This window comes from Ascaphus truei, chromosome 14 (genome assembly GCF_040206685.1).
Source record: "Ascaphus truei isolate aAscTru1 chromosome 14, aAscTru1.hap1, whole genome shotgun sequence".
In the NCBI taxonomy this organism is placed as follows: Eukaryota; Metazoa; Chordata; class Amphibia; order Anura; family Ascaphidae; genus Ascaphus; species Ascaphus truei.
The window spans coordinates 51,946,925-51,974,618 of NC_134496.1; the positions used below are offsets into that span (position 1 = coordinate 51,946,925).

The 27,694-nt window shown below is 49.6% G+C and overlaps 2 protein-coding genes across 3 annotated transcripts in view; one reads left to right on the forward strand and one right to left on the reverse strand.

The window, feature by feature from the left end:
• RUBCN (rubicon autophagy regulator) overlaps positions 1–14,292 on the forward strand; it is a 30,573-nt gene extending 16,281 nt beyond the window's left edge. For both annotated transcript variants that reach the window (XM_075570985.1, XM_075570986.1), the window contains 13 exons: positions 230–313; positions 487–602; positions 1,033–1,234; positions 1,538–1,639; positions 4,047–4,101; positions 4,778–4,910; positions 7,368–7,513; positions 7,597–7,661; positions 9,355–9,593; positions 9,748–9,809; positions 10,114–10,267; positions 11,017–11,110; positions 11,498–14,292. In XM_075570985.1, coding sequence (XP_075427100.1) covers positions 230–313; positions 487–602; positions 1,033–1,234; positions 1,538–1,639; positions 4,047–4,101; positions 4,778–4,910; positions 7,368–7,513; positions 7,597–7,661; positions 9,355–9,593; positions 9,748–9,809; positions 10,114–10,267; positions 11,017–11,110; positions 11,498–11,655 — 1,610 coding nt within the window. In that variant the 3' untranslated portion in view covers positions 11,656–14,292. The remainder of the gene's footprint in view (positions 1–229; positions 314–486; positions 603–1,032; positions 1,235–1,537; positions 1,640–4,046; positions 4,102–4,777; positions 4,911–7,367; positions 7,514–7,596; positions 7,662–9,354; positions 9,594–9,747; positions 9,810–10,113; positions 10,268–11,016; positions 11,111–11,497) is intronic.
• Positions 14,293–14,746: 454 nt separating this feature from the next.
• Positions 14,747–27,360, reverse strand: LOC142466162 (deoxyribodipyrimidine photo-lyase-like). The gene is made up of 10 exons (XM_075570987.1): positions 27,238–27,360; positions 24,373–24,854; positions 22,735–22,880; positions 22,458–22,640; positions 21,898–22,056; positions 19,869–20,067; positions 17,320–17,472; positions 16,808–16,929; positions 16,492–16,651; positions 14,747–15,558 (listed from the first exon to the last, which is right to left on the reverse strand). Exons 1-10 carry the CDS (start codon positions 27,330–27,332, stop codon positions 15,407–15,409), a joined length of 1,851 nt encoding a protein of 616 aa, XP_075427102.1. The 5' UTR covers positions 27,333–27,360; the 3' UTR covers positions 14,747–15,406.
• Between the last annotated feature and the right edge of the window lie 334 nt (positions 27,361–27,694).

The following is a 27,694-nucleotide window of genomic DNA, read 5'->3' on the forward strand; positions in this document are numbered from 1 at the left end:
AGAATGACCCCGAGTTTATTCCGTGCTAAGCACGCACACAGGCAGTGATGGGGTTAACCCCAGGGCACTCTGGGAAGGCTCCTGCTGTTTTGTATGTACAGTATCTGTAGATAACTAGGATTAACCCCTTCACTGCCAGAGAGGGAGTGGCACTGTCTGACAGTAAATGGGTTACGAGAGGATGTAGCTCTGATCGTACAGGCCCTGAACCGATACCCGTTCTCCCCAGAGTCCCGCGCTGATCTCTCCATGAGGAATAATCCAGCCCTGAACTGCAAGGCCAATTCCAGCAGCGCCCCCTACATGGAACACGGTGAGTGCTATATGCAGAGCGTGTGCACACACATGCTGCTGTCCTGTCACTGTGACACGCACAGCTATCTCTCACTGTCCCATGCGCACAGCTATCTCTGCTAATGTAATCCTAAATACGCGCACTGTGTGGATATGTGCAATGTGAATACGCTGTATTACTTCCGCCCGCAGACGGCCCTCAGTACCTGAGCGCTACAGACGGGGTATTCCGGAGACCCTCCAAGGGCCAGTCCTTAATCAGCTACCTCTCGGAGCAGGACTTCGGCAGCTGTGCTGATCTAGAGAAGGTACGAGAGGGCACCAGTGACGGTTACACGACCCCAATATGAAACCCACGAGCTTCCGACAGGAGACCTGTCCCGGGAAGGAGGTCTCTTCAGATCTGTATTGTTGTAAACTTAACCCTTTAGGTGCCACTTGTCATGCGTTGCGCAGTAACATTGCAGGAGGTTCTGGAAGCCAGACGGTTAAAGTCGCAGGTTGGGTTTTGCATTCTCCAGAGGTGGATTTTTGCCCCCAAATCTCCTGTACTTTTTTGGGAGCTGTTTCTCTTGACTTTGTTTTCCGAGTCCATTCTGGATTTGACATATCCTTTCTGAGAGGCTGCAGTGCATTGAGATTCCTTCCTAATCCTCCTGGTTTCGGAGCAGCACCAACCGATGCTTTGCATGGTGATTTCCGACTCCTGACCTCCCTCTTCTCCCCTCTCCTGCCCAGGAGAACGCTCACTTCAGCATCTCCGAGTCTCTGATCGCTGCCATCGAGCTGATGAAGTGTAACGTGATGTGCCGGCAGCTGCAGGAGGAGGAGGACGACAGCGACCGGGAGATCTGCGAGCTGAAGCGGAAAATCCGCCTGCGCCGGCAGCAGATCCAGATCCGCCAAACGCTGAGCAACTATGGTGACCGGGAGTCCAGCAGTAAGAATCGGCTCATGCGGGGGTTGTGGTTTGGGGGTCGCAGTGCAGCAAGCGGTCAGTGGGACGTAAGCATGGCGTTTCCGTGCGCAAATGGCGTAATCGTGAAACCATTCTCCTCACTCGTGCAAATCGAGTGAGAACGACGTTCTGGTTCCCCTATGACTCTCAGTCCCCACATTACACAGCCTTGTGTGACTCATGGCCTTGTGCACTTTCTCCTTGTGAACGCTCTTCAGTCAGTGCGCGCCTTGACTCCGCGTTTTTTTTTTCTCGGTACACATCTTCCTGCTGCTTCTCTTGCAGGCCAGGGAGTGACGGACAGCGGATCCCAGATAAGTTCCCATGAATCCACACGCATGTCGGATTCTGGCTCTGCGGATGAGGTGGATCAGGATGATGTCAAAGGTAAAGTTTGTGCCTCAGAGGACTCTGGGAAACTACAACATGCTTGCCAAGACTTCACGATGGCTTTTAAGTTGGTGACACTGGTTTAAATCCTAATGTCCGCTCCCTCTGCCCTCGGGTATGTCCTGTGTTATAGGCACAAAATATTGGATTATAAGCATCAGCAGCGACAGTGCCGGCAATTCCATAACACTGCTCCTTCTGCCTTAAACCCAGCTCTGTGTTATAGGCATGGAAGGGGTTAATGAGGTCATCAGTACGTAGTGCCAAACTTTGTGTTCTCCTGATTACCCAAACACAAGGTCACTCTCTTCTGAGAGCGACTTGACCCTTTGACCCGCACGGACTGGCCTTCTGCAGCAAGTTCCCAGACTTCATAAGGGTGGGGAATAAGGGGAGAGGGAGCTTGGAGGGTCTCCTGGGGCATTAACCCCTCTCTGCCTGACTGAGCGTCCGTGGGTAATGTTCTGCTGTTGCTGTATTACATACAGGATAATGACGGGCGTTACCTGATTGCAATGTGTAAGAACCAGCTCTCTGTCTGCGGGGCTTCCCTGTTCTCAGATCGTATAAAGGACGTGAGCGAGCGAAGGGCGACCTTTCTAATATCCGGCTGGCTGGGTCACCCCAGAGATTTCGTGTCTGCAGATTGCACGGGAATACTCTCACCTCCCACGGATTCCTGTTCTGTGCACATTTGACACTTTGCGTGTGTGAGGAGCAAAGCCTCTGACCTTTCATGTGTGGTACGGGACCTGCTGAGCAGCACACGTGTGTCCGCACGGGAAGCAAACACATGATGTGGCCCTGTAACGTGGTCCTATCCACAAGAGAAGCAGAAGATAAAATACAAGGAACTGAACGTATCCGTGTAGCTCGGTGGCACGCGTTCAGTCCGTGCCTCGGTGGCACGCGTTCAGTCCGTGCCTTGGTGGCACGCGTTCATTCCGTGCCTCGGTGGCGCGCGTTCAGTCCGTGCCTCGGTGGCGCGCGTTCAGTCCGTGCCTCGGTGGCGCGCGTTCAGTCCGTGCCTTGGTGGCACGCGTTCATTCCGTGCCTCGGTGGCGCGCGTTCAGTCCGTGCCTCGGTGGCGCGCGTTCAGTCCGTGCCTTGGTGGCACTCGTTCATTCCGTGCCTCGGTGGCGCGCGTTCAGTCCGTGCCTCGGTGGCGCGCGTTCAGTCCGTGCCTCGGTGGCGCGCGTTCAGTCCGTGCCTCGGTGGCGCGCGTTCAGTCCGTGCCTTGGTGGCGCGCGTTCATTCCGTGCCTCGGTGGCGCGCGTTCAGTCCGTGCCTCGGTGGCGCGCGTTCAGTCCGTGCCTCGGTGGCGCGCGTTCAGTCCGTGCCTCGGTGGCATACGTTCAGTCCGTGCCTGGGTGGCATGCGTTCAGTCCGTGCCTCGGTGGCGCGCGTTCAGTCCGTGCCTCGGTGGCGCGCGTTCAGTCCGTGCCTCGGTGGCGCGCGTTCAGTCCGTGCCTCGGTGGCGCGCGTTCAGTCCGTGCCTCGGTGGCGCGCGTTCAGTCCGTGCCTCGGTGGCGCGCGTTCAGTCCGTGCCTCGGGGGCGCGCGTTCAGTCCGTGCCTCGGTGGCGCGCGTTCAGTCCGTGCCTCTGTGGCGCGCGTTCAGTCCGTGCCTCGGTGGCGCGCGTTCAGTCCGTGCCTCGGTGGCACGCGTTCAGTCCGTGCCTCGGTGGCGCGCGTTCAGTCCGTGCCTCGGTGGCACACGTTCAGTCCGTGTAATCTAGTAATCTATATCAGGAGTGGCCAACTCCAGTTCTCAAGGGCAGGTTTTCAGGATGTCCCTGCTTCAGCACACAGCTTCGACTGAGCCACCGGTGCTGACGCTGGCATATCCTGAAAACCTGACCTGTTGGTGCCCCCTGAGGACTGGAGTTGCCCACCCCTGATCTATATACTTACCATTTATTTTATTCCCTATTAATAAGTACTTGCTACTGATTTACACGCGGGCTGTAGGTGGGGGACCCATAATTCTGCGATCCCAAATATTTAGCAAACGTAAGGTGACAAATGTTTAATAGTCGTTCCTTTTTTAAGCATTTCACAGAAAACGTGACTTCTCTTTTAAGAGACATATTGTGGAATGATTGGAAGCGTCTTTATTTATGATGTATCAGTTTTAGTAGCACAGCGCGGCCCTGCTGGTGGTGCTGCTGCTGCTGCTGCTGATGGGAAGTGAGGGAATCGGCTGCAGATGAAACCGGGGAGGTGCTGTTTCCCCGTGACCGTTGCTTCCTGCGGGGGGTCTCGTTCCTTTGGATCTGAAAGTTCTTGCTATGTATAAGTTCCCGAGATGGGTCCGTCCCTTACTAACGCGAGCGATGGAACCGCCGTCGTGGAGAAGTCCGGCCATTGTCGGAGTAACGCAATCCGTTCCGTGTTTCCTTTTAGATGCTGACATTAAAAGGAGTTCAAGCGGCCGATCAGCCCCGGGCTCCGAATCCATGTGAGTATTGTGAGTAAATGGAGTCTTAATCGTCACTTTGTAAACAAGGCAATTCCTTCTCGTCTGGTTAGGGGGTTAGGGGTGTCCTTTTGGGATGTGCCTGGCCCAAATGGCAAGTGCAGTTATCACAATAAAGTCACTTAAATCTCTCCCTCCCATCTCTCCCTCGCTCTCACTTTCTCTCCCTCTCTCTATCTCTCTCTGTCTCTCTCTCTCTGTCTCTGTCTCTGTCTCTGTCTCTCTCTCTCTCTCTCTGTCTGTCTGTCTCTCTCTCTCTCTCTCTCTCTGTCTCTCTCTCTCTCTCTGTCTCTCTCTCTCTCTCTGTCTCTCTCTCTCTCTCTCTCTCTCTCTCTCTCTGTCTCTCTCTCTGTCTCTCTCTCTCTCTCTCTCTCTCTCTCTCTCTCTCTGTCTCTGTCTCTGTCTCTGTCTCTGTCTCTGTCTCTGTCTCTGTCTCTGTCTCTGTCTCTGTCTCTGTCTCTCTCTCTCTCTCTCTCTCTCTCTCTCTCTCTCTCTCTCTCTCTCTCTCTCTCTCTCTCTCTCTCTCTCTCTCTCTCTCTCTCTCTCTCTCTCTCTCTCTCTCTCTCTCTCTCTCTCTCTCTCTCTCTCTCTCTCTCTCTCTCTCTCTCTTTCTCGAGATTGCTGAGTTTCCCTAACCCTCACCATCGCCCCCCTACAGCTCTCACTACTTCCTGCACTCCAACTCCGCTGAAGCGGTGGCCATGGGTCTCCTGAAGCAGTTCGAAGGGATGCAGTTACCGGCCGCCTCTGAGCTGGAGTGGCTGGTGCCAGAGGACGACGCCCCCCAGAAGGTGTGTGTGTGTGTGTGTGTGTGTGTGTGTGTGTCCTGTTTCATTTACAGCAGCGATACGTTTGTATTATAGTGCACAGAAAATAAACATCCCCGTGTGAGCACATTCACAGGTCTGCAACCCTGCCCTTCCCCTTTATCTCTTAGTATGCAACGCTCCCACTGCAGCCAAGGATTAATGACATGCAAATGAGCGTTTAGTGTCATTTTTACTTTTTGTACATTTTAACATGGAACCCTATCAGCTTATACTTGCCGCATTACACAGCTTTTCAGCACAGCCTGGGTGAAAGAAGTGCAGAGCCTGTAACCCTACACACAGACGGTTGTTTCGATTTGTTTTGAGTGTCATCAACGTGAAGAGTATTTTTTTATAGACCTCAGCATTTTAAAATCCGTGCAAGGTCGGGAGAGGTTCTGCAGATGTACTTAACCGCTTGGGTGCCTGTAACACTGCAAAAGGAAGGGGTTAAGGGCAGAATGTGAGTGCAGAAGGACACTGGAGAGAATGGGATGGAGAGGTAATAACGGTGTGGCAGGAGGAGATATACAGTCCTCGGGAGGGCGGACGCCAACGCCTGACGGATCTGTGTACATGGGCTGAAATAAAAACAGACGGGTATCGGGATCGTTAAATCAGTGACACAGCGGGGGCTCGAGCCTGTCGTGTATTATTGGCGCATTGCCCTGATTTGGGGAGCTTTCCTCGGCATTTCCTTTTCGGCGTTGGTTCCACGTTCGGGGTGGCTGCGTGGGACGCTCGGGGTGGCTGCGTGGGACGCTCGGGGTGGCTGTGTGGGACGCTCGGGGTGGCTGCGTGGGACGCTCGGGTGGCTGCGTGGGACGCTCGGGGTGGCTGCGTGGGACGCTCGGGGTGTCTGCGTGGGACGCTCGGGGTGGCTGCGTGGGACGCTCGGGGTGGCTGCGTGGGAAGCGCCACCTTTTGAACTTCTGAGAATTAAAAAAAAAACCTGTTTTGAATGTTGATCCTGATTTAGTTCCCGGTTTGTAACCTCCGTAACCCGGAGCGTAGGAAGGGATTCTGGCCTTTCCTTTCTGAAATCCCTCCTGTAGCGCTCGGTACCGATGAGGTCCGTGGAAGTCTCTCTCCGGCACGCGGAATATTTGCGAATACGTTTTATTACGGAGCCCACCTGTCCAGTGACTAGTTCTTCTTGGACCTTCTCTGATTTCTTTGTAAAAAAACGAGAAGAGGGCGCTGTTCCCCTGAGCCCTTCCCAGACCCCCCCCCCACCCGACGTTCTCCCCTCCCGACGTTTCCCCCCTCCCCAGTGTGTGACGCGTGCAGGGCGTTCCCCCCTCCCCAGTGTGTGACGCATGCAGGACGTTCCCCCCTCCCCAGTGTGTGACGCGTGAAGGACGTTCCCCCCTCCCCAGTGTGTGACGCGTGCAGGACGTTCCCCCCTCCCCAGTGTGTGACGCGTACAGGGCGTTCTCCCCTCCCCAGTGTGTGACGCGTGCAGGACGTTCCCCCTCCCCAGTGTGTGACGCGTGCAGGACGTTCCCCCCTCCCCAGTGTGTGACGCGTGCAGGACGTTCCCCCCTCCCCAGTGTGTGACGCGTGCAGGACGTTCCCCCCTTCCCAGTGTGTGACGCGTGCAGGACGTTCCCCCTTCCCAGTGTGTGACGCGTGCAGGACGTTCCCCCTCCCCAGTGTGTGACGCGTGCAGGACGTTCCCCCCCTCCCCAGTGTGTGACGCGTGCAGGACGTCCCCCCCTCCCCAGTGTGTGACGCGTGCAGGGCGTTCCCCCCTCCCCAGTGTGTGACACGTGCAGGACGTTCCCACCTCCCCAGTGTGTGTGTGTGTAGGAGCATGGTGTGTAATAACCTCATTCACTCTGCCCGGGACCTGCATCACTATTTCTCTGCCTGTCACATGTTAATGTGCGTTGCGAACGGGTTTAATCCACCAACTAATCAGGAACAGACCTGGGTTTGTTAACAGGCTTTTCAGTTTTGTGTAATGTTATGTCTGACGTGCATGAATTTCACCTGCCTGGCACTAAGCGGAGCTGTCCAGTCCTGGAGGATTGTGGTTGGTGCCTGCACCGTAAACCAGGGGTGCACAAACTTCTTTGTCAGCACCCTCCTATCTGCTCCCCCCCCCCTGCTCACCCACCCCTCACCTTTTCACCGGTGTCATCTGACGTCACAACATCATGTGACATCGCGTGGCCATTTGACCCTGTGGCGTTATTTGACAGCGCACCGCCAGAGACCAAGTAAGGGAGAGTCCCAGAGGCCTCGCGTGCTCGCCCGACATTTCATTTAAATGTTCTGGGGAAGAGCGTGGGGCCTCTGTAAGCAGCACCCCCCCCCCCGAAAATGTTGCACCCCCAGTTTTTGCACCCCTGCCCTGAACTATTCAATCCGAGAGATGACCGGGGCGATTAGGATTTTTAAATGACTAAGCATCGCTCTCCCCTTGCTCCCCAGCTCCTGCCGATCCCAGACTCCGTGCCGATCTCCCCTGATGACGGCGAACACGCAGATATCTACAAGCTGCGCATTCGGGTTCGAGGGAATTTAGAATGGGCTCCACCCCGACCCCAAATCATATTCAACATCCACCCAGCCCCCACGTACGTACCGATGCCCCCCGAGGAGGTGTACGTGCCAGAGGCAGTACTGAACATGTGGTCACGTCTCTCTCTCTTCTGCACAGGAGGAAGGTGGCGGTTACAAAGCAGAATTACCGGTGTGCCGGCTGCGGCATAAGGACGGAGCCAGGTGAGCCACGTGTCTGGTAATGATCAGTATTGCCGGGATCGTGCGGTCCGGACTCGCACTAATCCAGAGTAAATTAAACAGCCGACAGGAAAATTTAAAGCAGGAATTCTCTAATGTAGGGGTGCACAAACTTTTGAAGTCGCGCCCCCCCTGCCCTCTTACATGCTCTCTGACATCTCCTCTCATGTGACGTCGCAGGGTCATGGCAACGCATCATTTGATGTTTTTGGTGTTGTCATGGAAGCAAGGGATTCTGGGAAATGACATGCAAATGAGCACACAGTGCCACCTTTGTCTGGACCGCTTTACATGGTTAAATCCTTAAGCAAATGCATGCTGCTTTAAACACAGCTTTTAAACATAGCCTGGGATGAGATGCAGCCAGTAAACCCACTCGCAGACAGACTGTTTCCACCTTGTGGGCCTCATCAGTGTGAGGTTGGTTGTACTGGCTTTGCAACTTGAGACATGAGTAGGTCGTCACCACACATTGAAGTTATGGTGGGTATATAGAATGTGTGTGTGTGTGTGTGTATAATATATATATATATATATATATATATATATATGTAAATATATATATATATATATAATCGCAACAATGTAAATTTAAATATATAATACACAATACCTTAAAGAGAGGTGCTAACCGTAGTTATAATACTTGCCCTAATATGTGCTGCCAAGAAGGTCCACAACCCCACAGGTGCCTAACGTTTACACAATGTCGAATTGACCTAGGTACACAAGAAAAAACAGGATTAACCCTTTTGGGGTTATAAAGAACCACTCAAGAATATAATCCTCCATAGTGTTCCGGATCCATCCGATTGGATGAATGTTCTAATATCCTCATCTATGTGTAAGTGCATCATCTAGCACTCACGTTTCAATCGTACAGACATACTATTCTATGCCTTTCCCCCCCTCCCTTTCTTTCTTTCTTTTTTCTTGTGTGCCTAGGTCAGTTCTACTGTGTGTATATATGTATATATTAAAATCTGTAAAACGAGCGTAAAGAACGCCCGAGAACATAGCGCAACAAAATGATACAGGATTCAAATATATAGAGTTAGTATAAAGTCTCACGTGCAAAGATCCGTAGCCGGGGGGTCCTCGGGCTGTCGGTGGCGGGCTCCAGTCAGTGTTTGCAGCTGTGTTCGCACCGACGCTTCCGTCCCCGGGGAATCACTGAGGGTAACCGTCTGGCCTCGCAATGTTTTGTACGACTGGCCATTTCTAGTCTTCAAGGGCCACCAGCAGGCCAGGCTTTAAGGATATCTTTGCTTTAGCACAGGTGGCTCAATCGGACTGAGCCTCTGACCGGAAATGGAGAAAGGGCTTCCAGAGCAGCAGCAAAAATGAATAGAAAACCCAACCAGTCACAGTTGAAAGACTTTATTAGTGCAGACAATTAGACAGCAAGATCCATGTTCTCCCTCCTCTGAGCCACCTGTGCTGAAGCAGGGATATCCCTAGTACCTGGCCAGTTGGTGGCCCTTGAGGACTGGAATTGGCCACCCCTGCACTATGGTTCTTTTTAATAGAGGAACTTGTAGACTCCAAAGGGTTATTGTATCACTAATACAGCAGGCACAGTATTTGTAAAGTATAAATGGATTTCTTTGCTCTCACGTCTCTATCTTCTGTTCTTCTATCTTTCCTCATATTCGTTCCCTTTTACCCCCTGCAGATTACATTAAAAGGCTGCGATACTGCGATTATTTGGGTAAGTACTTCTGCCAGTGCTGCCACGAGAACGCCCAGTCTGTCATCCCCAGCCGCATCCTGCGGAAGTGGGACTTCAGCAAAAATTACATCAGCAACTTCTCCAAGGACCTTCTCACCAAGATCTGGAGCGACCCACTCTTCAACGTGCAGGACGTCAACGGCTCGCTGTACCGGAAAGTGAAGGCGCTGGAGCAGGTCCGGGTAAGTGTCGCCTCTCCTCCAGGAGGTCCGGCTGCTGCTGAAACGTGTAGTGAGGACGGATTGCGGAGTTACAGGCGGTCCTTATGTTAAACCAGAGCACGAGGACTGGTGGTGTTGGTGTCATCACTGGGCTGATTGACGTTTGTCTTCACAGCTGCTGAGGGTCCAACTGGTGCACTTAAAGAACATGTTCAAAACTTGCCGATTGGCCAAAGGGTGAGTGTTTTCTTGGGACATCCTTCAGACTCTCGGGTGAGGCTTTCCCCATCAGGTGGTCATCTTGGAATGGTCTTTTTTGTTCTTTTGCCCTTTTCCTTCCTTGCTCCGATTTTCTTGGCCCTGGGTTAGTTCTAATTCCTGTTTTCGCTCCTTCATATTAACTATGCCCAGGACATACTTGAAGACGAGCGGTAACTCTCAATGTATTACTTCCTGGTAAAACATTTTTATAAATAAATAAAATTCTCGCCTCCTTTCCCTTTTGGTTGAGTCTCTGAATAATGTCTCCTCACTCTCGTAGCGTCCTGGAGTCCTACGACACAGTGCCTGGACACCTGACTGACGACCTCCATCTTTTCTCCTTGAGTGACCTCATCGCCATAAAGAAGGGGGAGTTGGCCCCAGGACTAAAGGAATTGGTGAAAGTGGGCACCTTGCACGTGGATAAATGCATGGTGAGAGCTTCTATGTCTCAGAACAGATCATACAACAGATTGGTAAACCGCTCACCTATTTGTATCACAATTATTGTGTAGATGTAGTCCGTGCAAAAAGGGATAATAATCTTAAGCACACACACAGAAAGGGGAAATCAGACCATCTCCCAAAGATCCCTATTTAATGCACTTAAAGACCGACATAATATGTAGCGGTTAAATACTCCCAGACTCAAAAGTTTTTTAGCACACTTATTGTATAATATCACAATTCTTGGTCGATGTTCAGGATTTAAATAAAACTTTATTATTTGGGCCATTTTTAGACTTTTATTGGTAATTGTCCTGCAGTGTTGGGAGCGTTTGCTTTATGTACTGAATCTAGCCATTCAGACGATTTGAGTCTGGGAGTATTTAACCGCTACATATTATGTCGGTCTTTGAGTGCATTAAATAGGGATCTTTGGGAGATGGCCTGATTTCGCCTCTCTGTGTGTGTGCTTGCGTGGGCATAACCAGAGCAGCATTCACGTGTAATATTTCTCTTGTACCAGTTTCTATGTCTGTCACCATGGAGGAACGGGCAGAGGTGGCCATGGTTCCTTCTGTCTCCGTGCCACCCTCTGATGGGAGGCTGGTACTCCGTGTTTAGAGTCTCTCCCCCATCGCAAGGGGTCACAGTGACGGGTGAGAGGTTAATAGTTGTGTTCACGTTGTGTTATAGTGGTGTTTTAATGTGTATTCCGCATTTGCTTCTGTTTCCGTAGCTGTGCCAAGCCAAGGGTTTTATCTGCGAGTTCTGTCAGAACGAAGAGGACGTAATCTTCCCGTTTGAGTTAAATAAATGCCGGAGATGTGAAGGTGAGAACCATTGAACTGGCCAGAGGTCAGACTGTCCATGTGCTCGGAGATGAAAATAGTGGGATTCAGCTCTGGAGGACCCCTCCGGTTTCAATGTTTGGGGTGGATTGCTCCTTAAATCTAGGATTCAGTGATAAGATCACCAGATACAATGCAGGAATAAATCGCCAGACCAGAAAGGGAACGTGAGTAGGCGAATCCTACCCTGACCGCTGGCAGTCCCAAGCAACGCAGCAACCAGCGACAGGAGGATATAGAGTTGCATGGAGCAATTTGAGAAGAGGTTGTGTAGTCATTGGTGCAGTTGTGAAGGTCCGTGTGTACTTGTGGGTGGGATAGGTGGATATTGGAAGATCTGACAGTCCTTCTCTGTTTCCCCACCGACAGAATGTAAAGCATGTTACCACAGGTGCTGCTTCCGATCTGACCAGTGCCCGAAGTGCGATCGCTTGCGAGCGAGGAGAGACCTGCTGGCCAGACAAAGCCTCGAGTCCTACAATTCCGACCAGGAAGAGGAGACACCGCCGGAGAGGGACACTGACTGACCGCAATGAAAAGGGGGGAGCTGGCAGAGCAGGGAAGCATGTGCCAAAGTGCAGTATCTGAAGCCGGTACGGGCAGAAATGGGGAAGTTGTGGCTTCCACCTCTAGCACCACGATCGGTGGCGGCAGCTGCATCTCCGTGCAATGCTCACCCCTCCAGCAGACACACATCTGGTTTAAGAGGGCCATTTTACAGGCGCTGTCCCACTCAGTGCAAAACATATTTGTTTTCCTCCTAATTCCAGAGTTGAATGAAATCCCACTGAATGCTCTATTTGAGGGGAAATACTGATGTTAAGGATTTTTTTTATGGGTCTTGTATACATGGCTACCATCATGAATTTCTAACGCCAACCCAATCACCTTGGCTTCAGGCTTTTCCCTCTATGAGCTCTAAATGAAAACAGAACGTATTGAATATTCTGTAATATACTCTCAAAACTTGACTTTTGGGATTGACGTGTTGGCGTACGGTGACCATGCTAAGCTGTCATGTAGCAGAGTGCTTTCTATGTATTGCACCTGCAGGAAATGGAGCTGAGTGGGACTGAATCTTTAATGCCCAAGTCACTTTTGTGGCTCATTTTGCACGTGGCCCTTGCTCGTACCCCTTGGATTCGTGGCACTGCAAGTTTGTCTTAACCCTTTTTGTTTTCCATCCACGGTTCTCATGCTAAGACTTGTACTTCCATTTGTTCTCACAGTTTCCGGGGGGGTTGGTTTTGGCGCGGCACTAAGCGGAAAGGGGTCGTCGTTAACATGTAGCGCTCCCGGGGGGGGGGGGGGGGAGGCGCACAGCCTGAATATGCACTGAACCAGAGAAACGCAGAACATTAACTCTTCGCTGGCAGGGGAGCTCGCGTGGCAATATGTTGCAGACTTCCTGGCAGCTATGGGGTTAACATAATCGGTAAAGGAGGCGATGACTGCTGGTAACCCTTTCATGCCTGTGCTGCAGTGAATCCCAGGCCAGAGGTCGGCTGGCTGGAAATATTAACAGATAACTGAGAGACCAAGATTAGACTGACCTTTACTTCCGGCTCCTGTTTGGGGTTCGGGGGTGGTCGGTTTCCTGCTGCATTGCACTAATGTACTAATTGATTGTATGCCCCACTAAAGTATTTATACGTCCAATCTGCAGTGAGCCACATTAACCCCTTCAGCGCTGTATGGGTGGGTATTGTAAAACTCCTCAATGGTATGCAGCACTCTAGCACTGAATGGGTTAACCGGCCCCTCTGCTTCCTAATGTATATGCCGTGTTATTTAAGTATATGCACTTTGCTAATCTGATGAATGTGAGATTACTGAGCTGAAGCCTTGCACTTGGGGCGTTGTGAATGTGGAGATTTCTGGCTGCGGCACCGGGACGTCCCAAATCCGATGTGTTTTAATGTTTGTCAGAACCTTCTGCTTTCTGTCACCTTGTCCTTCTCTCTTCGACTTTCCCATTTCCGTTCTCCTTTTGTCCCCTCTCCGTCATATCACTCGGGGATTAGCACTCGGCAATAAGGGGTAAAATGTACAGAGAACCCGCAACTGGAAATAGCCCAACCGCTCTGTAGAATAACACAGAGCTTCTCTTTGTTTTAAAGAGCAGTATCATTTTGGGTGCACCGCAACGACAACAAAACTGCACAATATAACGGTGTTGTCTTTGTACAGTTAGAAGTCTGAAGTTGGAGCTGTAATGTTCATTATCGGGGTGGTGTACATGGAATGACCCATCATATCGTACCTTCAACTCCCTCTCCCAATGAATGTGAAGCTCTAAAGCAGCGGTGGGCAACGCCAGTCCTCAGGGGTCAGCAACAGGTCAGGTTTTCAAGATATCCATGTTTCAGCACAGGTGAGCCACTGATTGAGCCATCTGCTGAAGCAGGGATATACTGAAAGCCTGACCTGTTGCTGGCCCGTGAGGACTGGAGTCGCCTACCTTTGCTCTTAAGCGGGCGTAGGTCTTGGCCTTTCACAGAGGGACATGGGTCTCGTTGGCTGGGACCACACTGTTAAAAATGAAGCAAAAGATTTAGTAAAAACACCAGTAATAGTGATACTGGAAATGGCAAAATGAGTAGTCGTACTCCGTCTCACTCTGCAGTCCTGCTCTCACTGAGCACTTTTTATTACTAAATAGAAATAGCTGATTTTCAGTTGGGTTTAAGCTAGTAACGGAGATGAATGCATTCTGTGTGTAGCTGTGTGATATTGTGTGCGTTGCACCAGTTCTTATCAGGTATCTCCAGTTTAAGGGAAGTATATTGTACACCAGAATTGTAACGCGGACACTTTATTCCAATTCTATGGGGGGGGGGGGGGCGCTGGGTGGTCTCCAAAAATGAGCAAAGATTTGGTAATGCAGAACCTGAAAGTGTTACCTTGTGTCTGTAACCAGGGCACCCGCCATGAGACAGACAGAGACACACACACACCCCATCTTCTTCAGGCTCCAGATATAAAGAAACCCGATAGCTAAGTTACTGGTGATCAGAAAACCTTCCATTGTAAATGTGTTGTGAACATGCTTTGTAAATACGAATTGTTCAGTGAAATGTATACTGTATGTTCTGAGGCTGCGATGTCACCGCCTTCTGCAAATATTAATAATGTCCGTCCTAAATAAACCTTATTAGTTATAACTTTGGGGTGCCCTTTTCCATCTTTGTTTGATGGGACTTTATCTGCTACATCGTGCTTTGAAATCTCTCACCACATGGGGTTTATGTACAGAATGAAGAAGTGTAGGTCCAAGAGACAAAGAGCCATAATTACTAGACCTATAGACCCCTTATGGCCCATCCAAGTGCATGAGCCACATGTTGTCTTGGGTTTAGCACCATTTACTAAACATGGCCCATTGTGGGCCAATGAGAACTGTTATGGGTAAAAGTAATGGGCTCATGTGGTAACTAAACCCACTAATCGTTCCCTTTAAATATTATGCATTTCCCAGAATCCCCCATTCACCCCTCTTGTTAATAATGCGATTGAGGCCCCTACCAATCGTCACGTTCTACGTAAAACCAGAGTCCCGAATTCAATAACTGGTTACCATATTGTTCACATCGTAACCTACATACACACGAGACAATGGACGTTATGCTTCTCGTTTATAAAAAAACATTTATATATAAAAAACACAAGCCACCCCAGAGGGGAGTAATAAAGTCAGTAACAGAATCTCCATACATTGTAACAAAAAGCAGAGATGTGATACAAATATCCATACAGGGAGAGATGTTACTTATACAGTACTCAGGTATGCTACTTGTAATCAGTCATCACACCTGTAACCCATGTGCTGCCAGAATAGCCTGCATTGCAGCTGTTAATTCACCCCTCATTCCAGTATTTTCTGTTATAAATCTCCTCGCAGTGACCATGATGGGGGCAGCAGTACAGGTGGAAGCACACTCCTAACGTGATGTTTGAGCGTTGTCTGCACAAGTCATATACAAAATTCAACTAAACTTTCAGGAATCATCGAACCCCACACGGAGGTGCATGGGCTCTTGTAGGAAAGAACGAACATGGATTAAAAAAACATGCATACTTGTAGAAATGTAAGGGAAAATAAGGGAGTAAACTGCTATAAATGTGATAAGATTCACCACTGCCTGCAACAGCAGCAAAGTGTTGCATGCGACGGGTACAATGCCGGTGGTGCACAGCATTGTGGGTCGCAGAAAAGGCCATATTTAAGTGCTCTCAGCTGTATGATCCCTGAGGGTGGATAGAAAGTTCCCCCTGCTACTAATGGAACTTCTTGGGGTGATAGAGACCCTCAAACTGCACCACGTCGAATTTCCTCTTGCACCCCGCGTAGTTCATGTAGCGGATCTTTCCGAACACCGCTCGCTCCGCCCAGCCCTGGTCATGGATCCCGCAGATGGACCACATGCAACCTGCCGTGGAGAAACTTTGCAGATCAGTGTGAGGTGGCAGAGAGCGGGAATAAGCACGCACGTTACCAACACCCACCAGCTCAGGAAGTGGGGAAATAAACAAAGTTATACGGCTACAAGAAAATAATCCACCAGATCTGTCGCAAGGAAATAAGACAAAACGCCATTTCAACACCAACCCCTGTCCAGTCTGTGTGAGGGTCTTTCTTGTAGAAGGGGGGTGCTTTCTGCCTGTCACCCTATATAAACGGGACACTATACTCCATGCACCTACTTGGTGCAATCATTTTGCAGTGAGATGGAAAAGGCACCAATGTAGAGTTGTCCAATACACAGATATAACAGTAATTTGGGCTAAGTCGATATGGACTTTTATTATTATTATTATTGCAATTCTACTTTCAGTCGCTCTCAGGAGTCACTGCCGTTTTTGGGAAAGACATACTTCAATTCCCACCCCTCACTGACTGCAGTACCCTCCTTCCCCGGAAGATCCCCCTCTTATCTCTTCCCGTCTGGGATGTTCATTGCTTGATGGCAATAAGGACACATTCTATATTTTAAAGCATACATTTAAAAACACCTTTCACTGGCAATAAATGTTAAAACTAAATACCTTCCAATTTTTCTTTTAAAACATTTATATGTAAATATTGTCACAATAAATGTCTTATTCTTGTGAGATGTTTTATAACCCAGCCATTCTATACAGACAATAGATACGTCCCCTTATCTTCTGGTTACAATGACATCCGTTCCTTCTGTCACTCAAAGTTTGGCAACACGTTTCTGTGCGACGTGCAGAACGGGAAAACTTTGAAAATATTTACCCAATATCCCTCCTGATAATGGGTCATTATGAGGAAGTTGACATGTATCCATTGCCAGCTACCTAATGATACATCTGCACACAGCTGTCACCTCTCTCCTCACCTACGTATCCGTTGGGGTCACGGCCGTCCAGCTGGAACCTGTCGTTGAGGTAGATGGCGAAGCGCAGAGCTTCCTCTGGGGAGCTCGTCCACTCCAAGATCTTCTTGGCCCAGTACATCCGTAGGAAGCCATGCATCTTACCTTCATGGACCATCTGCAGCTGTTGGGAGTCAGAGCAGAAGACCACCACATTAATGGGGCATCTTCCCCTGAAAGGGCTGGAAAGCGCAAGACTTCCCAACACCACCTCGGAGCCGCCTGCAATCCCCAACCTCCGAGCCCTGTACACCCACGGTAACCCAACACGACGTCTCACCTGGGCTGCGTTCCACAGAGGGTCATGAGTCTTTCCAGCCTCCAGCTTCTCCAGAGTGTACAAATGGGTCCTCTTGTCCTTTGCATGATCCCTCAGAGTATTTTTGGCCCAGTCATAAGCACCTTTCAAGCAATTAAGAACAAATCTAGGTGGTTGTGTATTTTATACAACATAAGAGAGTTTATTAGTCGATGTCGGACATAAAGCAAGTTTCTGAGGTACAAGTCACATCTTCGGACTAAACATAAGAGTCTGGATGCAAGTAGCAAATCACAGACACATTGTAACAGTAATATTAGTACATTTTTCACATCGACGTTTCTGTGCACGGATTATATGAACTGCAATGTACCTGGCTTTATTAAAGTCATCTTCAGGATCCCAGAATGGACTGAAGCGCAGATCTAAAGAAAAGTTCACTTCCAGCGCTACATCCCCACAAGGGACAGGAAGCCGGGCGGATACGGTGCCAGCCCGACCTGCCACGGTTTAGCCGGGAGGTGGAGTCTTACCTTCCACTTTGTCGTAGTTCTTGTTGTAGAAGCAGAAGTTGTCTGCCAGCTCGCGCCTCACCACCGCCTCCTCCACAAAACTGTCCACAGACTCCTTGTACTTGCTGCGATACTTCTGTACCTCCAGGATGGCGCGCTGGACAGACAGCTGCCCTGAGGGGAGAAGAGGCTTTCAGCGTTGGGCGATTTGCATTGCACGGAGGGCTCCCAGAAGCCAAAACTGTAGTGAGAGTTCCTGGTGTGATTCTTGGCGTTAAGACATTCAGTATTGATGCAAAGGTGTCTTTTACCCTCTGCTTAATGCCACAAAGAGCTCAAGGACAAGAGGCGCGGACCTGGGGCTCGGCTTAAACATTTCCATTCAAGAAAAAATACAGTGAAACGGTGTTCTTTAAAACGTAGAATAAATCAGTATAATAGTGTCAAGTAATATGAAAGAATTGGATGCTAGAAATAAAAACAGAACCTATGAGTGAAAATCCCAGGAATCCTTTATATGATGAAACCGATGACGAGGGGGTTTGGGATTCTTTTTAGCTGTACGAAGCTCTGCAAAAAAACTTTAACTAGAGGATTCTAGAAACACAGAAACTCAGGTCAGATAAGGGATCACTCGAGTCACCCAGAGTACTTCTCTTTACATCCCGTAAAACTGTAGGCTATCTGAGCTCCTGTATAAGGTTCTCTGGTGTCTATCACGGCCATTTTTTTTTCTTTCAACTTTTTATTTTCATCGTTTTCCAAGCATACAGCAGTGTAAATACATTTTTTGGCCAATATTAGCTGAGGTTGCCACATAACTTGCTGATTCTTTTACACATAACACGTCGACTCAGGGGGGAAAGGGTTGTGACACATCGGGGAAGACACATGTGGGAAATGGGGGGGGGGGGGGGGAGGGAGTAACACGAAGGTGGGGCAGAGGTGGGGTAGGGGGGGTTGACCCGTATTCCACAGCTTCTTGTAACTCCTCTGAGCTCTCGGCTCATGTTGTGCAGCCCAGTTTGGGCTGTTCTTGCCACGTCCCCTCTCTGGTCTGTGTCTGGGGCTCGTACTCCCCCTGTTACCGTCCGGAACACGTCGAAGGAGAACTCACCTTCTATTATTACAGCCAAATGGTGGCATTGCTCACCCCTGTGATGTCAGTCTGTACCAACCAGGGGAACCAGACTTTTTGGAAATTTGCGCCAGTGTCAACTTTTCCATCTGGCAAACGAACCAAATTCTGTTCCGAATCTTTTCTAACGATGGAGTTGTATTTTGCTTCCACAATGCCGCCGTCTCACACCTCACCGCCGTCGCAAAATGAGCGATCAATTTGTTCCCCGCTCTCGACAGGCCCTCTAGTGGCCGATTCAGGAGAAATAGCCAGGGATCCAGAGGAATTTCGAGGCCCAAGATCCTCTCCAGCCAATTCTGAACCTGTTCCCATGTTGGGCGCAGTCAAGGGCAAGACCACAGCATGTGCAGCAGGTCTCCGGGCTCTCCACATTGTCTAGGGCACAAGGGGGAGTAACCCGCGACAAATTTCGAGAACCTAACTGGGGTGAGATACCACCTCATTAACACCTTATATGAGTCCTCCTTCAACGTCGTACAGATCGAGGTTTTTGCTGTCGCCTCAAGTATGTCTGTCCAGTCCTCGTCCTCTAAAGTCTCCCCTAAGTCCCTCTCCCAGTGGGTCATGTAGTCAAGACGCGTGTTGGGGCCGGTCCCAGGATCGACTATCTCTCTGTACAACCTAGATGTAAGTCCCGAGATGTTGTGCCCTCGTGCACAGAGCAATTCAAAATTCGTCACTTTAGGACGGTTCATGTATTTGGTGTAAAATGCCCGGATCTGGAGGTATCTAAAAAATTCTGTGTTGAGGATGCCTTTGTCAGCCTGAATTTGCGTGAATGTTTGAATAGTGCTTATGCTCCTCCTCCAGATCCCTCAGCCTCCCGTACCCGTTTCCAGAGTATAAAGTGTCCCTCGTCCAGCCCTGGAGCAAAATCTGGGTTGCCGAATAGTGGTGTCATCAGGGAGCTTTAAAGAATTGTGAGATCTCGGCTTTAATTTGTTGCGCGGTCTCTGGGATCTTCAATAAAGACTCATTTAGTTTCCAGTTTGCTCCCGGGCTGATCAGCTTGATCTGGGAGCACCTCAGCTCAATTGGTGCGTGATCAGACCATGAAATATCATGGATCTCCGAGTAAGTGATCTGGGGGACCAGTCTAGCTGACACCAAAAAATAGTCGATCCTGTTGTAACTGTCGTGTGGATTTGAGTAAAATGTGTAACTCCGTTCCCCAGGGTGTTCTTCTATCATGGGCATTTTTGAATCCCATTGCTGTATTTGGTGGTACCACCCCTGCTGTGAACCTACCTTTGTGCATCCACTACCTTTTATGCTATGCAACGAATGAACAAGCAGAGCACCGAGAACAAAGAAATGAGTTGAGGCTATGCAATTCTTACACCCCCCCCCGCCCCCCCATGGTTACAGGGAAACTCAACCAGCACTCCCTCCCCTGTCCTGGTCACGTTATTCCACCCTGGAGACTCACCGAAGTGAAACCACGGGGACAGGTTGCTTAGAGCCGAGCGGTTTGGGTTGTTCCTGTCCGAGTTGAACATCTTGAGCCTCTGAGATATGAATGTCTGGAGGACACCCATCCCTGCGGCCGTCCCGGGCTTCGCCCATTCCACCTCCCCGACCGTGCGATCCACTTCCAGGCTGGCGTAGCAGGCATCCCAATCTATGGACTGACCAATGGAGAGAAGACACACTGGCGCCCGTCAGCGTCCTGTGTAATAAGACACTGAATACAGAGATGTACCGTGCACCGCAGCCCACCACCGTGCTTACAATAGGCCTTGTAACCCTGAGGGGTATTTTAGGAGATTCCGTCAAGGTCACCTTAACACAGGGGTGCTCAACTCCTGTCCCCCAACAGGTCAGGTTTGCAGGATATCCCTGTTTCAGCACAGGGGGCTCAGTCAGGTTCAGTCTTTGACTGAGCCACCTGTGCTGAAGCTGGGATATCTTGAAAACCTGACCTGTTGGGAGGGGCGGCTTCAGGCTGGAGTTGAGCACCCCCTGGCTTAACACATTCTCAGAAAGTCTCTCTCTGCCTAACCGGCCATACCTGCCACTGATACAACGGATTCGGCCACGCTTGGACTCTTGACCACGGTGCTCAAAAAAAGGACAATATTGAAAATATAGGAAAAATAGGTCATACCCCAAACAAGCCAAAAAACTAAAACAAACGCAGCTGCGCGGTTTCCACCCAAAATTGATCAGCGACATAGAAAATGTGCCTCCGCCACCACGACGCAAAACTGAAAGCTGCATTTTTAACCCACATCTGGTATCCTAGATTTTACCGCGTACTGCTGATGTTTTCTGTACAGATGGGGCAGATTTTTTCAAAGTTTGAAAACAGCCTTTTTTTTTTAATACACTTTTGAATTTTCCTAAAATTACCAAATCACAAAGAAACCCCCCCCCCAAAACACTGTCTTTTTAAGAAGCTCAAAAAAAGCAAAATTTAAAAAAAAAAAATGAACACTATATATCAGTACCCACTTATTTACCAAATTATCATTTCACCATAACTATAAAAAATAAAAAAAGGTGCCATTTGTAGAGAGAAAGGTAAACATTCCTAAATGAAGGAGAAACAGGTGCGCAAATCACATCAGGACATGTAAGAGAGAGTAAAAACACCAAATAGTGCAATATTGTCTACTTCAGCAAATTAGCTTCAATGCTGGAAGTTCTATAAAATTTGCACTGGGTCACAGTGTGGTCTGAATGCTCTCAAACAAAGGCACTTATGTAAGTGGAATACTTTGTGTTTTTAACATTAAAAACAGTACTATACTATTTTGCTTTCCCCCTCTTTTTGTATATGGAATTTCCCCCTCTCTATGTGGATCTGGAGTACCTGTCTGGAGACATAAGTTGGTAACTTTGAATAACCACAACGCTCTGATTTCACGTTAAACACGTGAGTGCAAATTTTATAGAACTTCCAGCATTGAAGCTAACTTGCTGAAGTAGACAATATTGCACTATTTGGTGTTTTTACTCTCTCTTACATGTCCTGATGTGATTTGCGCACCTGTTTCTCCATCGTTTGCTGATTGAATTTGGTTTGAATTCTACGTCAGGAGCTGCACTCATTAAGGATAGTATATCATCTGTGTTACCTTTGATCTGTTGTGATATTATTTGCGCTTGATTTTTCCTTGCACAAACATTCCTAAATATCTGGAAGTACGGAGGATTTGTTTGAATGGGTTTAGCCAAAATGTGGCCTTTTTTTTTGGTCCAATGTCGATTTTATAATCTAAAAAAAACATTCAAGCGCATCCCCTACAAGTCCTCCGCAATGACAGATATTTAGGAATGGTTACCATTCTCTGTACACATGACAGTCATTCAAATCTGTTACTCTATAACAGAAACTTGTTGCTACTAAATAGCGAAGCGGCCATACTCTTCCACGCTCCCTTGGGAGAGACGCTGTGCCGATTGACCCATGGGACTGGCGTAGAAGTAATGAGAAATCCACGAGCGGCACACACCTCTGGCGCCAGCTTGGAGTTGTGCGGGTGCTTGCTCAGGGGAGGGAATTCCGTTAGGAACTGCGAGAGCTGGTCGTGAATTTTCCGGCGGATGGTTCGGGCTCCGTACTCCTGTTTGATGGAGGCGACCCAGCAAGGGACGATGTTATGAGCGTCCACCTGGAAATGAACGAGGAGACGGAATTCAGTACGCCTGGGAGTTCCCCAAAAGGTCTCTGGTAAAACTACACACGGATTGGGGCGGATTTGGAATCACTACCCCTCAATATTTTGGGAAAACAAATTATTTTGACGCTCACTGGCTGAGTCAGCAATGGCACAACGTGCTGGTCCTTCTGTCAGTGAAGGGGTTAATGGGGCAGACTATTAATGCCTGATGAACCCTAATGCCACTTGACCACACTTACATTCACTATTACACACAAATATAGACACACACTTTAACCCAGCGACACACTGATACACGGAAGTTCCCTTGCACACTCACATGTACAGATGCACACAGACATGCTTATATATGGTGAACATTGCAATTACAGGGGTGTTTAACCCCTTCTCACCTGCACGAGCGGCACATCATCGGGCAGACGCTCCCTGACGTCCTCCAGCCACTGCACGGGAACGCGCAGAGGGGAGAAATCAGTCACCACCCCCCCAAAGCTGTGCTCCTTCACAAAGGTCGGGAGAACGTCCTTGGCGAACCCAATGAGCAGGTGGAAAGGGATGTTCAGCGCCTTGCACTCCTGGAGACAAAGAGAGGGGTTTAAGCAGGAACATCATCTTCATTCTGAGACCTCGTACTGCAGACACCCCCCCCCCCCCCAATCCTGTATATACCTCCGCGGCCTCCCGCAGGCCCTTCAGCATGAAGCTGTAGTGCCGGATGGTGGCGTCCAGGAATTTGGGGACCAGGCAGAAGGTGACGTGCAGCGGCAGCTTCTGCTTGAGAGCCAGGCGCTGGGCATATAGGAAGGCCCAGTTATCTGCAAGAGGCACACAGAGCGCCAGCTGTAACCAACACGGATTCATCAGGAGTCACTGGGGCACGGTCAGAGCCCGTTACTCCACAGGCCCAAACATGCACGTAGGAGCCAGAAGGTGACATCTCCAGGCCCAGGAATAGGCGTGGTGGTTAATGCGTGGGTCTGGAATACTAAAGCTTGTTCAATTAGAAGCACGGTCCCTGCACCTTAGATTTATCCACCTAATCTTAGGCAATAATATCAGTTACTGCCATGAAGAGGACCTGTGCAGAGCAGAGTACCAGGCATGCGCGGCCATGGTTTCACCCCAGGGGTGCCCGCATGGACACCTATCAAATGGAAAGAGCTTTGAAAGAGACAAATGACATTTCTCTAATGTGCAGAAGAAAGGGACTTGGAAGACCCTACATAGACATGTTGAATTTGACAGATAACGTGCCCCCCAAGTCTGCACGTTTTATTTTCTGCTGTAAAACTTCAGACCCTATCTTATAGTTATCTTTCTTTCATATTTAAATACAGTCTTCTGTCTATAAAAAGCATTTTTTTATGCCCTTATTATATTAGAATAGCCACCCAGCGGAGGGGGTTGTGGCTATTAACCCACCCCCCTTTCTGTAAGCCCCCTACCCTCACAGCACCAATGTATGATAGCTGCATTAATATCTCATGGGAAAGTCACATCTTGGGGATACTGATCTTATTTTGATAAAGATAAACTGTAAATAAAAATAAAAAGTCCCTGCTTCCCTCTCCCCACCAAAATATCTACAGGCATACCCCGGTTTAAGGACACTCACTTTAAGTACACTCGCGAGTAAGTACATATCGCTCAATAGGCAAACGGCAGCTCACGCATGCGCCTGTCAGCACGTCCTGAACAGCAATACTGGCTCCCTACCTGTACCGAAGCTGTGCGCAAGCGGGGAGACTATAGAGCCTGTTACAAAGGCGTTATTTACATCAGTTATGCACGTATATGACGATTGCCGTACAGTACATGCATCGATAAGTGGGGAAAACGTAGTGCTTCACTTTAAGTACATTTTCACTTTACATACATGCTCCAGTCCCATTGCGTACGTTAATGCGGGGTATGCCTGTACTGCCCCAGCCTCCCTCTCCCCCCCAAATATCTACTGCTCCATCCTCACCCCCCCAAATATCTACTGCTCCATCTTCTCCCCCTCAAATATCTACTGCTCCAGCCTCCCTCTCCCCCCTAAATATCTGCTGTCCCACCCTCCCTCTCCCCCCAAATATCTACTGCCCCACCCTCTCCACCCCAAATATCTACTGACCAGCCTCTCCACCCCAAATATCTACTGACCCAGCCTCCCTCTCCCCCCCCAAATATCTACTGACCCATCCTCTCCACCCCAAATATCTACTGCCCCAGCCTCCCTCTACCTCCAAAATATCTACTGCACCAGCCTCCCTCTACCCCAAATATCTACTGCCCCAGCCTCCCACAATCCTGCTGCATCTGCACCTTGCACTCTCTGGTCCCGCGACATCCAGTACACTATCCCCTGGGCGTCATCCTTGATGTCCGCGCCGCTGGACACAAGCCGCACTCTCTTTTTGTTGAACTTAAACTCAGACACAGAGGAGGCCGCCCCCAGACGGGACTTCTTAACAGCCTCCAGGAGGCCCCCGCCTCCCTCCGGCTCCTCCTCCTGCCGCTGCTTCTTCTTCTTGGCATCCACCTCCGAGCTCTCCCCGCTGCCCGTCTCCGACAGCCCCTTCCCCGGACCCTTCTTCCCTGCCTGAGGCTTCCGCTTCGCTGCCATTTTGGCCCCGGCAGGTGACTTGGTTTCGGGGTTCGGCCTCAGCCCATTTTTCTGGCTCCCGTCTGACTTCTCGCTCCCGGACCCGCTGGACTTGGGGGTCTTTCCCTTCGGAGGCATGACGGTGATCAGGGGCCCAGGGCGACCCAGACACCGCAGGAGCAGCGCGCAAAAGATGGAAGTCCTATGGAGAAAGAACATTCACATCACACAGAGGAAGCAGCAGCAGCAGCAGCAGCAGCAGCAGCAAGCTGTCCCAAAACTGTGGGGAACACTGAAACTAAGGCACTATATATATATATATATATATATATATATATATATATATATATATATATATATATATATATATATATATATATATATATATATATATCTCCAATATACGACAATACAATATATTCATACACAAATATATACACACACACACTTTGCTTTGTAATCCTGGTTAAGAACCAAGCAGAAATAGCCGTGTTAGTCCAGTTGCCATAGTGCAGAGTAATGAGTACTTCAGTATTAGGCAGTACTTTTTTTTATGTGGACCAACAATTGATACTATAAGAGAAGCTTCCGAGACTTCTCTCTTCGTCAGGTCAGCGATACTCAGGAAGAGAGAGAACTCTCGGAAGCGTGTCTCATACTGCAGCGATGCACAAACTGGGGGGCGTGAGATTACCGGCGGGGGGCACGGGGTTTAAGTGCGGGGGGAGCTGCAGGGCCTCTGTAAACAATACTTACCTTTATTCAGCCGGCATCTGGAGACACGTCGCCATGGCAACGCGGCGTCATTTGACGTCGCATTGCTATGGCAACGTGACATCATCACGCCCAGACGCTGGGAATCAAGGTAAGGAGGAGGGAGGGGGCGCGGAGAGGACATCCGGCCGGGGGGTGCAGGGAAAAAAGTTTGCACCTCCTGTTTTATAGTATCAATTGTTTGTCCAAATAAAAAAAGTACTGCCTAATACTGAAGTACTTATTACTCTGCACTATCCTGCTTACAAATCCCAGCATTATCACCCTGATAAATAAAGCGGCTTCAGCAATAAGCAGCGTATAAAGTCTTGTGCAGAACGTGTTCCCGGTGTAATACCTGCATGTGGCTCAGTACTGCAGCACCCCAATCATAGCCCTACTGCACCCTGTACTACACTGCACCCCAATGATAGCCCTACTGCACCCTGTACTACACTGCACCCCAATCATAGCCCTACTGCACCCTGTACTACACTGCACCCCAATCATAGCCCTACTGCACCCTGTACTACACTGCACCCCAATCATAGCCCTACTGCACCCTGTACTACACTGCACCCCAATCATAGCCCTACTGCACCCTGTATTACACTGCACCCCAATCATAGCCCTACTGCACCCTGTATTACACTGCACCCCAATCATAGCCCTACTGCACCCTGTATTACCCTGCATCCCAATCATAGCCCTACTGCACCCTGTACTACACTGCACCCCAATCATAGCCCTACTGCACCCTGTACTACACTGCACCCCAATCATAGCCCTACTGCACCCTGTATTACACTGCACCCCAATCATAGCCCTACTGCACCCTGTACTACACTGCACCCCAATCATAGCCCTACTGCACCCTGTACTACACTGCACCCCAATCATAGCTCTACTGCACCCCAATCATAGCCCTACTGCACCCTGTATTACACTGCACCCCAATCATAGCCCTACTGCACCCTGTATTACACTGCACCCCAATCATAGCCCTACTGCACCCTGTATTACACTGCACCCCAATCATAGCTCTACTGCACCCTGTATTACACTGCACCCAAATCATAGCTCTACTGCACCCCAATCATAGCCCTACTGCACCCTGTATTACACTGCACCCCAATCATAGCCCTACTGCACCCTGTATTACACTGCACCCCAATCATAGCCCTACTGCTCCCTGTATTACACTGCACCCCAATCATAGCCCTACTGCACCGTGTATTACACTGCACCCCAATCATAGCCCTACTGCACCCTGTATTACACTGCACCCCAATCATAGCTCTACTGCTCCCTGTATTACACTGCACCCCAATCATAGCCCTACTGCACCCTGTATTACACTGCACCCCAATCATAGCCCTACTGCACCCTGTATTACACTGCACCCCAATCATAGCCCTACTGCACCCTGTATTACACTGCACCCCAATCATAGCCCTACTGCACCCTGTATTACACTGCACCCCAATCATAGCCCTACTGCACCCTGTATTACACTGCACCCCAATCATAGCCCTACTGCACCCTGTATTACACTGCACCCCAATCATAGCCCTACTGCACCCTGTATTACACTGCACCCCAATCATAGCCCTACTGCACCCTGTATTACACTGCACCCCAATTATAGCCCTACTGCATCCTGTATTACACTGCACCCCAATCATAGCTCTACTGCTCCCTGTATTACACTGCACCCCAATCATAGCTCTACTGCTCCCTGTATTACACTGCACCCTGGTCCTGCAACATGTTCCATCTTTATTCATCACCCCCGAAACACACCCGACCACCAGAGACCCTCATTAACTCACCCTCTGATCCCCTTTTCCCCCTGTGCACACTGTGCGCGCCGCTTCTCCTTGTATAACACCAGCCGGTGGCGCGCGCCGGTGCCTGTCAATTGCATAAGGCTGGAGATAGAGAGCTTTCAGGATGACGTCAGGGGGCGGGCTCTCCTGCGCACGCTTCCGGGTTGTTCTGTGGTACCTGCATGCGTTTGTCCTTCGCTTTCTTGTGCATGGTGTGTGTGTTTGTGTGTGTGTGTGTGTGTGTGTGTATGATGTGTATGATGTGTGTATGATGAGTATGTGTGTGTATGATGGATTGATGTGTATGATGGGTTGGTGAATGTGTGTATGATGAGTTGGTGTGTATGATGTGTGTGTGATGGGTTGGTGTGTATGATGGGTTGATGTGTATGTGTGTGTATGATGGGTTGGTGTGTATGTGTGTGTATGATGGGTTGGTGTGTGATGTGTGTATGATGGG

What these genes read in the sequence shown, in the direction of transcription:
- LOC142466162 (XM_075570987.1), bottom strand. Translation starts at nt 27,332, where the DNA reads ATGCAATTGACAGGCACCGGCGCGCGCCACCGGCTGGTGTTATACAAG. An exon ending in GGGGAAAAGGGGATCAGAGG is followed by an intron (nt 24,855 to 27,237) that starts GTGAGTTAATGA and finishes CTTTCTCCATAG; the next exon opens with GACTTCCATCTTTTGCGCGC. An exon ending in ATGATGTGCCGCTCGTGCAG is followed by an intron (nt 22,057 to 22,457) that starts GTGAGAAGGGGT and finishes GTTCATTTCCAG; the next exon opens with GTGGACGCTCATAACATCGT.